General features: G+C 44.2%; 1 protein-coding gene across 1 annotated transcript in view; it reads left to right on the top strand.

Annotated features, from left to right (window-relative positions):
• The window catches only part of ehbp1 (EH domain binding protein 1), a 398,684-nt gene that overhangs the window by 302,329 nt on the left and 83,855 nt on the right, over positions 1-12,500 (top strand). The window contains 1 exon segment of the mRNA XM_084321912.1: positions 4,207-4,248. Coding sequence (XP_084178038.1) covers positions 4,207-4,248 — 42 coding nt within the window.

The following is a 12,500-nucleotide window of genomic DNA, read 5'->3' as shown; positions in this document are numbered from 1 at the left end:
ATACTCAAACACGTGCACTCTCTCACACACGCACACACACACACACCTACGCACACCTGAGTTGAGGCTGAAAGCACTCACCACCGGTGGACACATTTCCATTATGCTCTAAAGGGGTTCTGGCTAATCCTTGAAGATTCATCGGGGAGAAACTAAACAAATGCAGACTAGCCGTCGGTCTAAAAACACCTACCCCATATTTAGACGCAATTTACCCAGAGTCCTCCCTGGTCTCATTCGCCCAGTAATTGTCAGTTAATCAACGTAACACTTTGTGCAGCTGAATTACGCTCAGAACACAGGAGACCTCTAATAGCGGCTGTCAGGGGGGGGTTAGCCGACGCTGCCGCGTGAAGTCACGCCGATTTCCATTTGCCGGAAATTGTGGTTATCATGATAATGACCGTTATTAGACAGTTATTTGTTTTGAATTCTTCCCCCATTTACAAGCCTCTTCTGGTTATAGGGGGTCAGGTGGGACACGGGCACAGTGCATACAAATTAATGGGGAGGATATGAGAGAGTGAGAGACCACACCAGTATATATGAGAGACAGAGAGGCAAAGACCGAGAGAGAGAGACAGAATATGAGAGTGAGAGACCACACCAGTAGAGAGACAAAGACAGAGAGAGAGAGACAGAATATGAGAGTGAGAGACCACACCAGTATATATGAGAGAGAGAGAGACAGAGACAGAGAGAGACAGAATATGAGAGAGAGACCGCATCAGTATATATGACAGGGAGAGGGAAAGAGATAGAGAAAGACTATGAGCGTGAGAGACCACACCAACATATATGAGAGGGAGAGAGAGAGACAGAATATAAGCGAGTGAGAGACCACACCAATATATATGAGAGGGAGAGAGACAGAATATGAGAGGGAGAGACCACACCAATATATATGAGAGGGAGAGAGACAGAATATGAGGGAGAGAGACAGAATATGAGAGGGAGAGACCACACCAATATATATGAGAGGGAGAGAGACAGAATATGAGGGAGAGAGACAGAATATGAGAGGGAGAGACCACACCAATATATATGAGAGGGAGAGAGACAGAATATGAGAGGGAGAGACCACACCAATATATATGAGGGAGAGACCATACCAATATATATGAGAGGGAGAGAGACAGAATATGAGAGGGAGAGACCACACCAATATATATGAGAGGGAGAGACCATACCAATATATATGAGAGGGAGAGAGACAGAATATGAGCGAGTGCTGCGGTCAGGTGGCGTAGCGGAGATTGCGTTCGTCACCAACGCTGGAGACGCTGGGTTCGCCTGTTCGAATCCAGCTCCCGGCGTTGTCACCAGCTTGGCTGGCCGTTCACACTAATACAATTGGCTGTATTAGAGGGTGGGAAAGCTGGCGGGTGGGTCCTGGGCGTTGTGGACAGCGACCCCTACAGTTCGGTCGGGGCGCCTGCTCAGCAAGGGTAGGATCTGGAGAAAGGTAGTGCGGCCTCCCACACGTTACTCTCCCAGTGAGAATCTGCGTGGCCAGGCTGGCTGCCGGCTGGCTGCACATGCGTCGGAGGAAAGCATGTGACAGTCTCCGGCCTCTCGGACCAACAGTAGGGGGGAGTGTGCAACAACCAGGAAGGGGGTTGGGAATTGGCATAACGACTAACAGTGGGATGGGAGAAAAATCGGAAAAAAGGAGGGGGAAAAGTATGAGCGAGTGAGAGACCACACCAATATATATGAGAGGGAGATACAGAGAGATAGAATATGAGAGAGTGAGAGACCACACCAATATATATGAGAGAGAGAGAGAGAGAGAGAGACAGAATATGAGAGAGTGAGAGACCACACCATTATATCAGAGAGAGCGAGACACAGACGGAGATAGACAGAGAAAGAGAGAGGGGGGGTATAGACAGAGTGAGGGAGAGAGAGGAGACAACAGCTACAAAAGCTATAGAGTATGAGAGGAGCAGGGAGAAGAGCAACATGAGGAAGGATGAAAGGTGGTGACAGAGAGGCTTCTGGGTTGTTTGCTCCTTCAGTATTTCTTTTTCTTTTTTGAATTGGGCTAATTGTGGATCTCATTAAAAATGGAGTTGCAGGGAGTCGGAGAGAGAGGCTGTCGGCCCTGATACACAAGGCCTGCCGAGCAGAACGGCTAATCCTCTCTCTCTCTCTCTCTCTCTCTCTCTCTCTCTCTCTCTCTCTCTCTCTCTCTCTCTCTCCCTCTCTCCCCAACACCATTCAGGGTCCTCTAATGTAGCTCGGGGCTGCCCCCGCCAAGCGCCTGCCCGCAAAAAGAAACTTTCTCAAACTCCATCACTGTTAATTAGCCTTAACCAGCCGCGCAAGAACAGCCGCACGCTCCGCATCACGGCCAGCAAATTAAAAAAACATCTTTTAACACGTGGAAAATGCTTTCTGTTATTCTCTCCTTCTCTCTCTTTCTTTCTTCGCTCGCTCTCTCTCTCTCTGTCTCTCTCTCTCTCTCTCTCTCTCTCTGTGTCTCTCTCTGTCTCTCTCTCTCTCTCTGTCTCTCTCTCTCTCTCTGCCACCGAGTTACAATGAGCTGAGAGGAGGGGGGCTTTCGGTGTCAATTGATGTTGACTTTTTTCTCCATGGCTTTTTCTCCACTGCTAGATGTACTCAGGCCTCTGTTTGGTGTCTGTTGTTGTTTCTCTGATTGGACGACAGGTCCCCCTCTTTTTATCTGGAATAAGAAAGACTGGCGGCTGTTGTAACGTCAGGTCTGTGAAGGAGGAGAGAGCACACGTACACAGGCACAACAGGATCAATATAGACATTCCAACCAGTCCTACCTAGCCACCAGTGGATTCCTCTGCCATTCCATAGCATCACATAATGGGCTGTGACGAGTTTGATAGCCGGATGGATAGATTAGACGGATAGTTGGGTAGTTTTACAAAAACCTATGGTAATTCAGAATTCAGTTCCAAAATGCCATATCCAGCATTTGACTCCTACACTTGCTGAAACTTTACAAAATAGTAAATGGCTGTATTGTTGTAATTTTTTCCGATGATATGACAAAGAACAATAATCAAAGAAATCACAAAATGTATTTGATAGTATTGATTTGACATTGATAGTATTTAGATCTGACCATATTTATTGTATCCAACACCAGCATATCAACCCCTCATAGTCAGACGCATACTTGTGTCTTCTTTGCTGGATTGTTTTCTCAGCGTCAGGAACATGGTTGCAGTGGGCTGCGGCTGTAGAGGCAGAAGCACTCGCTGATCACCACACGTTCAATCCCCAGTAGCGCTACAATCCAAAGAACACAATTGGCAGTGTCTGCGTCTGCGGGTGGGAAAGCCAGTTAGGGTATTAGTCCTGGTTGTTTTTTTGTGGAAGTTGCCCTTCTTAAAAATGCATGAACATTCACTGATAATTGGTCTGTAGTGGAGTCTACAAGGTCTACATTGCCGGACCATGTAGAATCCGGACCTTGTAGACTGACATAATTCTGTGCATAGTTTAGTCTACACAGGCCATATTTCAAATAATCAAAATCTTACTTCATTCATCTTAAACATTCTTGATTTGGGGGATTGGTAGTTCCCATGAAATCTGAAGTTGTTCAAACGACAACAGCGATCCACCTTGAATTAAATCACACAGCCGAGTGAAACCTTGTTGGCTCAAGTCACGAAAGGGGCTACTTAATTAATTAATCCAACCCACTTTATTTATAGAGCACATTTAAAAACAACAAAGTTTATGAAAGTGCTGTACAAGTCCCACAACATAAGATACAAAAAAAAAAATTTTTTTTTTTTTTTTTTTTCGAAGCTTCGAATTAAAATCGAAGCTCGGCCCCGAAGCTTCGATTGCCAAAAAAAGCTTCGAAGGTCAGCCCTACGTTACACTCTCCCAGTGAAACTCCTCCCCGCCGGGTGAAAAGAAGGCTTGTGGCAGTCTACACCCTCCCCAGACCGACGGAGGGTACCGCAATGACCAGGACCGTCATACACACAGGGGGAACTGGCATAACGACTAAATTGTGGAGAAAAAGACTAACAACATACTAATCAAGCAATATTTCTCCTCCCTGCTCTTCATCTCCTCTCTGTATTTCTTTAACTCTTTCTCCTGATTGCTAACTCTTTCTCTCTTCCCTTCTGTCCTTCCTTCCCTCCTTCCTTCCTTCCTTCTATCTGTCCTTCTCTATTTCTTTCCCTCCCTCCTCCATGTCCACAGATGTAATGGATGCTATCACAGTTGGTGTTGATGGTGATGGGGGTGAGGATGAGGAGGAGCAGCTCCATGATGATGATGATGATAATGATGATGATGGCCTTGCTGCTGCGTCTGCATTGGCCCTAGATACTAACGCACCGCCAGCGGAGGCCCCTCGTCCTGCTACCTTCTGCGCCCAGGGCCCCCTGGATCTTACTAACCCCAGCTCTGAGCTAACCTCTCTGGGTAAAGGGTTTCAGGCTGTGTGGTGCTGCATGCTTGTCTTGCTGGCTTTCTGCAGTGTGCTTGTTGTATTCCTCTTACACACACACACACACACACACACACACATACATACACACACACAGATTGTTTCCTCTCACTTGGTCAACTCGGCCTCTCAATTGACTCACTCACTCACTCACTCACGCGTGCATGACTACCTTTGTGTTTGACCTTTCCCCTTTAACCTCTGCATTCCATTGGCTGGAGTCACGGCTAGCTCTGTTCCCGTTGGTGCTTCACAGCAGGTGGAACTAACAAATGTTTTTGTTTGTAGAGCAAATGTTGTTTCGTTTTTTTAACTCCTCACTCCCAGCAACTTTCAAGTAGTAATTAAAACAAGTGCTCCCCTAGAGAAAGAAAACAAGTGGTATCTTAAGGAAAGCATTGGCGTCTTCAGAGGTAAACTAATTACTTTATTCTTTCTTTTAATTTATTGCGTTGTTTTCCTCCTCACTTTCCTGGCGATGTGAGATAGGTGAGAGTACAGCGTGAACAGCCAGAAGAAAGAACATGGAGATGTCTTTGAAGCCAGTATCTCCTCCTTATTTGTTTTCTAGCTGTTGGTGTTTTTTTGTATATTTTTTTAGTCTTGAAAGAAATGTACCGGTATGTTTTTTTTCTCTCTATACTCTAGTCTATCCTGATGTTTTTTTTTTTATCCACTTTTTCTCCTTATTTTCTATTTTTCTCCCATCCCAATTTCGTATTTGCAATTCTCCCCTCCCCTGTCTTGAACGTTGCTCGACTATGCCCCCCACTGGTCGGTTGTAGGCAGGATAGAAGCCTTGCATCACGTGTCCCCTCCGGTACACGAGGAGGCAGCCTGTCGCATCTTTTCACCAGACAGCGCGGACTCTCACTGGCGAGGTGTAACGTGTGGGAGGCTCACACCACCCCCGCTACTTCCTGTCTCTGCTGTGCAGGGGTCCCCCAACCGACCTGTAGGAGTCGCTGTCCACAACGTCCAATCCCCACTAGTGGTCTGCAAGGGCCTTGAAATTAAGCCTGTGCCCCGCCCGAGCCCATGACGTTCAGGCCCTGCCCGACAATAAGCCTGACTGTAATGCAACATTTGAAGCACTAGCCCGAGTGAAAGCCCAAAAAAAAATATTTGACTTAAATTTTTTATTTTATTTTTTTTATATTTGAAACACGGTTTTATATGAACTTAATAAATAAACGAAAACTAAAATGTCCAATAGGTCTACCTAAATAACAGATAGGCGCATATCGCGCTGAAAACTAATGAAGCATTATATTATATAGCCTGTTTCGCGTCTTTCTTATTCGAATGCCGTCTATTTCCATTTCCCAGCACGCGTGGGTGCCTCGTCATCACAATCACTCCAAAAACTGATGTCGCGAGTATACAGAGGTACTGGCAGACACAGACTAAAACATTAATGTCATCATGACACAAAAGTATACAGAAAAAACTCGACCAGCAGCCAATTATATATAAAATAAATCAGGACTCACCACGCTGTTGACGTCAGCAACAAAAACGTCTTGCGTTGAATAACGTTAACAAAACTTCGCCAACCAGCTGCCACATCCAAGAACAAATTAAAACGTTCGCCTTAACTGGCTATATTCCAACTTCAAACAACAATTGAAGTTATTGAACCACTTTGGTCTGCTGTTCATTTGTTCACCATCCACCGTTGATGTCCTTCAGCACTGTTCTACTGTCCTCGAATTCTCCCTGCGGTAATTACATCCAAATGTTTCCAAAAATGCAGCTTTCCCAGACACATTGGGAACTTAGCTCTCCCTTTCCCTAATTCCCTATCTGTTAACTTATCCATCGCGACTCAGAGACACGAGGCTCTGACTCTCTGATCTCTGATGACAGCTGGCGCAAAACAGAAAGTGAAAGCAGCGTGAGGCGCGCAATAAAATAATAATAAAGAGGGCGCTGCCCGGCCCGGCCAAGCCCGAATAATTTATTTAAAAACAAAGCCCTACCCAGCCCGAACCCGTCGGGTCGGGTAGGGTTGCAGTGCACTAGTCCCCACTAGGGATGTCCGATATTATCGGCCTACCGATATTGGCATTAAAATGTGAAGATTTGTGTCATTTCTATAACCTTTATTTACCCAGGCAAGCAAGTAAGAACAAATTCTGATTTTATTTATTGTCAAAAGTATGCATAATGTTGTGTTAATTCCACAACAAGAGATATGTAATGTTAATTACCTGAAATTATTCAGTTTTTTCCGGGGGGAAACCCTGCATATATCGGTATCGGTTGATATCGGTATCGGAAATTAAGAGTTGGACAATATCGGTATATCGGTATCGGTAAAAAAGCCAATATCGAGCATCCCTAGTCCCCACCCATCGACTTCCACCCGCTGACTCTGCCAATTGAGATAGTATGACGACTGGCCCAAGCCGGAGGCAACACTGACACCCGGATTCGAGACCGGAGTCTCTTGCATTGGTGACGAGCGCAATCTCCGCTGCGCCACCCAGCCGCTAGTCTATCCTGATGTTTAAAGGAAATTAGCTTATTTGCCATCTACCCTGGAGTTAGACAAGAAGATGCATACCTTTTTCTTCTCTGTGCATGCAGTAGGAGTAGGAAGACGTTGGGAACTAGGCTAATGGAGGAACCTACTTCCAGTGACTGACGCTAAGCTAGGCTAACGGTGCGCGTCTTCCTACTCCTACTGCATGCACAGAGAAGAAAAAAGGTATGTATCTTCTTGTCTAACTAGTGTGTTCTCCAGACTAATGTGTTCTCCAGACTAGTGTATTCTCCAGACTAGTGTGTTCTCCAGACTAGTGTGTTCTCCAGACTAGTGTATTCTCCAGACTAGTGTGTTCTCCAGATTAGTGTGTTCTCCAGACTAGTGTGTTCTCCAGACTAGTGTGTTCTCCAGACTAGTGTGTTCTCCAGACTAGTGTGTTCTCCAGACTAGTGTGTTCTCCAGACTAATGTGTTCTCCAGACTAGTGTGTTCTCCAGACTAGTGTGTTCTCCAGATTAGTGTGTTCTCCAGACTAGTGTGTTCTCCAGACTAGTGTGTTCTCCAGACTAGTGTGTTCTCCAGACTAGTGTGTTCTCTAGACTAGTGTGTTCTCTAGAGTGTTCTCTAGTGTGTTCTCCAGACTAGTGTGTTCTCTAGACTAGTGTGTTCTCCAGACCAGGGTTTCCGTTAGAATTTTCTTTTGCAGGTCTGAGTGTCCGGTAGATTTCAATCTACCGGACAAATGGGATAAATTCCGGTCAGAGTTTATTGAGCTTAAAAACAATTGATAGGCCTATATAAAGAATGACATCATCAAGGCATTTATAATATTTTAACTTAAAACTAGGCTACTTTTGCGTATATAGTCATTAATATATTCCAAATAAAATAAGTCCCTCGAGACTTCGTGCTGCTGCCGACTTGAGGTGTCGGTGGGCAGTCTGCCCGACCTTAATAAACAGCAGTCTGTTATAATCACATTTTTATGAGCTAACGAATTCCGTTATATTGGACATTTGTATTAATTATATCAAGCGAAGAACTGAGAAATTTGGCAGAGAGAGACGGCAACATTATTGTGGGTTTGCGCCGTGATGTATATCTCCACCTCCCAACGACTTGGTGCTGCTCATAATGTCTGGTGAAAATAAGTCCCTCTAAGCACAATTTGATTATTTGAATTGTATTAAAATAGGCTAAAATTAAATAGCCTATGCGATGAACGAAACAATCATTACATTTGTCGTTGCTTCACCAAGCAGCCGGTCTAATAATGACATCTGGCTGTTGTCAGCGCGAGCTGGCTGCTGATATATTTACGTGAAGCATGGAGCAGGCAGAGTGGTGTTTTTAGGTCCGGTCTGGAAACCGCTCAGCAGCGCCCCCACCCAACAGCTGAATTGCCAATGGCTGAATTGGAGTACTGCACCCTGCCAAGCCATGCTTCACGTAAATATATCAGCAGCCAGCTCGCGCTGACAACAGCCAGATGTCATTATTAGACCGGCTGCTTGGTGAAGCAACGACAAATGTAATGATTGTTTCGTTCATCGCATAGGCTATTTAATTTTAGCCTATTTTAATACAATTCAAATAATCTAATTGTGTTTAGAGGGAATTATTTTCACCGGACATTATGACCGGAGAGATTAAATATGTCGGACTTCAACATATTTTGCCGGTCAAATACCGGTAATTACCGGCTAACGGAAACGCTGCTCCAGACTAGTGTGTTCTCCAGACTAGTGTGTTCTCCAGACTAGTGTGTTCTCCAGACTAGTGTGTTCTCCAGACTAGTGTGTTCTCTAGACTAGTGTGTTCTCCAGACTAGTGTGTTCTCCAGACTAGTGTGTTCTCCAGACTAGTGTGTTCTCCAGACTAGTGTGTTCTCCAGACTAGTGTGTTCTCTAGAGTGTTCTCTAGTGTGTTCTCCAGACTAGTGTGTTCTCTAGACTAGTGTGTTCTCCAGACTAGTGTGTTCTCCAGACTAGTGTGTTCTCTAGTGTGTTCTCCAGACTAGTGTGTTCTCCAGACTAGTGTGTTCTCCAGACTAGTGTGTTCTCCAGACTAGTGTGTTCTCCAGACTAGTGTGTTCTCTAGACTAGTGTGTTCTCCAGACTAGTGTGTTCTCTAGACTAGTGTGTTCTCCAGACTAGTGTTTTCTCCAGACTAGTGTGTTCTCCAGACTAATGTGTTCTCTAGACTAGTGTGTTCTCTAGACTAGTGTGTTCTCCAGACTAGTGTGTTCTCCAGACTAGTGTTCTCCAGACTAATGTGTTCTCCAGACTAGTGTGTTCTCCAGACTAGTGTGTTCTCCAGACTAGTGTGTTCTCCAGACGAGTGTGTTCTCTAGTGTGTTCTCTAGTGTGTTCTCCAGACTAGTGTGTTCTCCAGACTAATGTGTTCTCCAGACTAATGTGTTCTCCAGACTAGTGTGTTCTCCAGACTAGTTTGTTCTCCAGACTAGTTTGTTCTCCAGACTAATGTGTTCTCCAGACTAGTGTGTTCTCTAGACTAGTTTGTTCTCCAGACTCATGTGTTCTCCAGACTAATGTGTTCTCCAGACGAATGTGTTCTCCAGACTAGTGTGTTCTCCAGACTAGTTTGTTCTCCAGACTAATGTGTTCTCCAGACTAATGTGTTCTCCAGACTAGTGTGTTCTCCAGACTAGTTTGTTCTCCAGACTAATGTGTTCTCCAGACTAGTGTGTTCTCCAGACTAATGTGTTCTCCAGACTAGTGTGTTCTCCAGACTAGTGTGTTCTCCAGACTAATGTGTTCTCCAGACTAATGTGTTCTCCAGACTATCGATGCCATGTTTTTCCGACAGTTGCTCATTTGAAAACAATAACGTTAGCGCCACGCATGCAGCCATAGCAGACTATTTGATTCCGGGCTTGAAATTGCAACGCATAATATGCGTTGCTCCCGAAATGCTCCCGCTGTTTCTATGTGCAGTGAAACCCCAATGCTTTGCATCCTAGTCATTCATTTACGTGGTAAACTAACATTAAACTAGCTAATAGCCATGCTCATGACAGAGACAGAGAGAGAAAACAGCTGAGCTGAGCAAGAAAAGGTGGGGGCTAGCGGCGCTCGGGGGAGGCAGCAGTCTCTCTCTCCCTCCCTCTCTCTACTAGTTCAATTAACGTAGCAAAAAAAGGAGCCCTTTCTCTGTGTGTGTGTGTGTGTGTGTGTGTGTGTGTGTGTGTGTGTGTGTGTGTGTGTGTGTGTGTGTGTGTGTGTGTGTGTGTGTGTGTGTGTGTGTGTGTGTGTGTGTGTGTGTGTGTGTGTGTGTGTGTGTGTGTGTGTGTGTGTGTGTGTGTGTGTGTGTGTGTGTGTGTGTGTGTGTGTGTGTGTGTGTGTGTGAGCGCACGCTTTGCGTAGTGGGTTTGCGTAGTGGGCGTTGGGGGTGGGAATCACCAGTTTCATCATGATACGATACGATATCGATTCTTTGGACAACGATACGATATTTGCCGATATCACAAAGTCTGCCACGATACGATTCAGGTGCCTGCGATATGAGGCGAATATGAGGCGATATTATGTGCCCATTTAACACAATCAGTCACATTTGCATGCTTTTTTGTGTGTGTGCTTCAGCACCTCTCAAGTACCCATATGTGCATGTGAGCAACTCGAGTTGCGAGTGTGTGTAAATAGCAGCCCCGCTCGTGCAGGCAGAGAGAGAGAGACCGAGAGAGGAGAGACGTTTAAACTCTTCCACCCATGCGGTCCATTGGCGGGCCACAAATTACATCACGTCATAAATCTCTCTCTCTCCAGACTGTTTGACAAAAGTATCGTTTTATTTTTCAAACGTATTCAAGTATAAACATCATAACCATGTCACAACAGCAATTATTAGTTATATTATCATCAATACGTTAGTTTACCAATATGTTAAAGTGTTATTAGATAGATTTTAATTTTTTTCGTTTCGGTGTTGTATAGTAGGGCTGGGCGATAAAACGATAACGATAACTATCGCGATAAATTATTTCCTCGAAATAAACATGAAACGTGGTCGCAAAGTTTCGATATATCGATTTTCCAAGCTTGGCTCCGTTCAGCCTCGGCTCAGCACACTCACTAACAACAACCAGCGTTACGTGATGACGTGCTTACGCACAACAGCTAACAACCAATCAGTGAAGGAGATGGCCGAGAGCGAAGTAGACCCGGAAGGAGGTAGGACTCACTCAACAACAAGGCTTGCTAGGCTAATTAGCTTGCACGGCGATGTTTTATATATTTACGTGCCGAGTATGTGTGTGGCGTGAATTCTGAGGCCACGTTTATTGTAGTGGGGGTATACAGTGGACCGTCGTTTCAATATATTGTGGCGGAAGAGAGTATTTTAGTGTCATATTTAGCACATTGTCATGGAATACACCGCTAAGATAAAACAGGCTGGCTAGTATAACTAGCTTGCACGGCACTGTTTTATATATTTACGTGCCGAGTATGTGTGTGTTTTGAATTCTGAGGCCACGTTTATAGTAGTGTGGGGTATACAGTTCGTTTCAATATATTGTGGCGGAAGAGAGTATTTTAGTGTCATATTTATTGTCATGAGATACTCCGCTTGTCGGCTAACTGCTAACGTGCGCGGACTGATGACGACATCAACTCGACTTGAGACATTCGCAGCAGCATAAGAAGTTAATTAAACTTGACAGACATTATATCGACGATAATTATCGATATCGAATTATATGAAAATAATTTTATCATTTTATCGCGATAACGTTTTTGGTCATATCGCCCAGCCCTATTGTATAGTTCGCGAAAGTCGACCATTTTGGGAAAATTTGAACGTTGGGAATTGTAGTTTTTCTGCTGCCATTTTGTAGAGGACACAGAGAGCTTTCGATGAGCGTTGGACACTTCCCAAAAGCCTCTATGGGGTTTCTAATTACTTCTGTATGAATCTTTTTAATATTTCTTATTATTTGGGATAATAAACCACACAACTTAACGTTATTGACATATATTGAAGCGCAGTTAGTTTCTCTTCCCCTTTTTTTTAGCATGTAGCTACAATTAGATTTGAAATTAGTTTCAAAATGGTGGCACCCTGATAAAAATAAAAAAGCTACTGTACATACAGTAGATTTCATTATCTGTTCTTATGCACGCCTGGTGATACTAAATCCTAATTGAACTCGGGCATTTGAAATATAAGATTTGGCACAATCCATAAATGTGTGAATTGGCTATAATAAGGTAATTTATATGCCTGCTATTCTATATTCTACGAGGCCACAGACACTTTCTAACCATTGTTTGTTTATTATTATATATTTTTCTGGTCTTCATGTCTGGTCATTATTATCATGGTGTTATTCACTGTCAAAGATGCAAAGAAAAATCATAATTCATATTCTCCTTTGCTTCATCACAATTTAAGCAAGCCTAGTAATAGACACAATATTTCTGACACTGGGAATACATTCACTGAGGTCCATAGATGTCCCTAGATACCAAGAATAAAGAATATGCAAATGGACCTTGTAGAAGTGGAGCAATATTCCATTTACTTAGGTATA

Source organism: Notolepis coatsorum (genome assembly GCF_963971535.1).
Source record: "Notolepis coatsorum genome assembly, chromosome: 9".
Classification (NCBI taxonomy): Eukaryota; Metazoa; Chordata; class Actinopteri; order Aulopiformes; family Paralepididae; genus Notolepis; species Notolepis coatsorum.
Note: the sequence above shows the minus strand (reverse complement) of the source record. Positions and strands in the feature narration are given on the sequence as shown.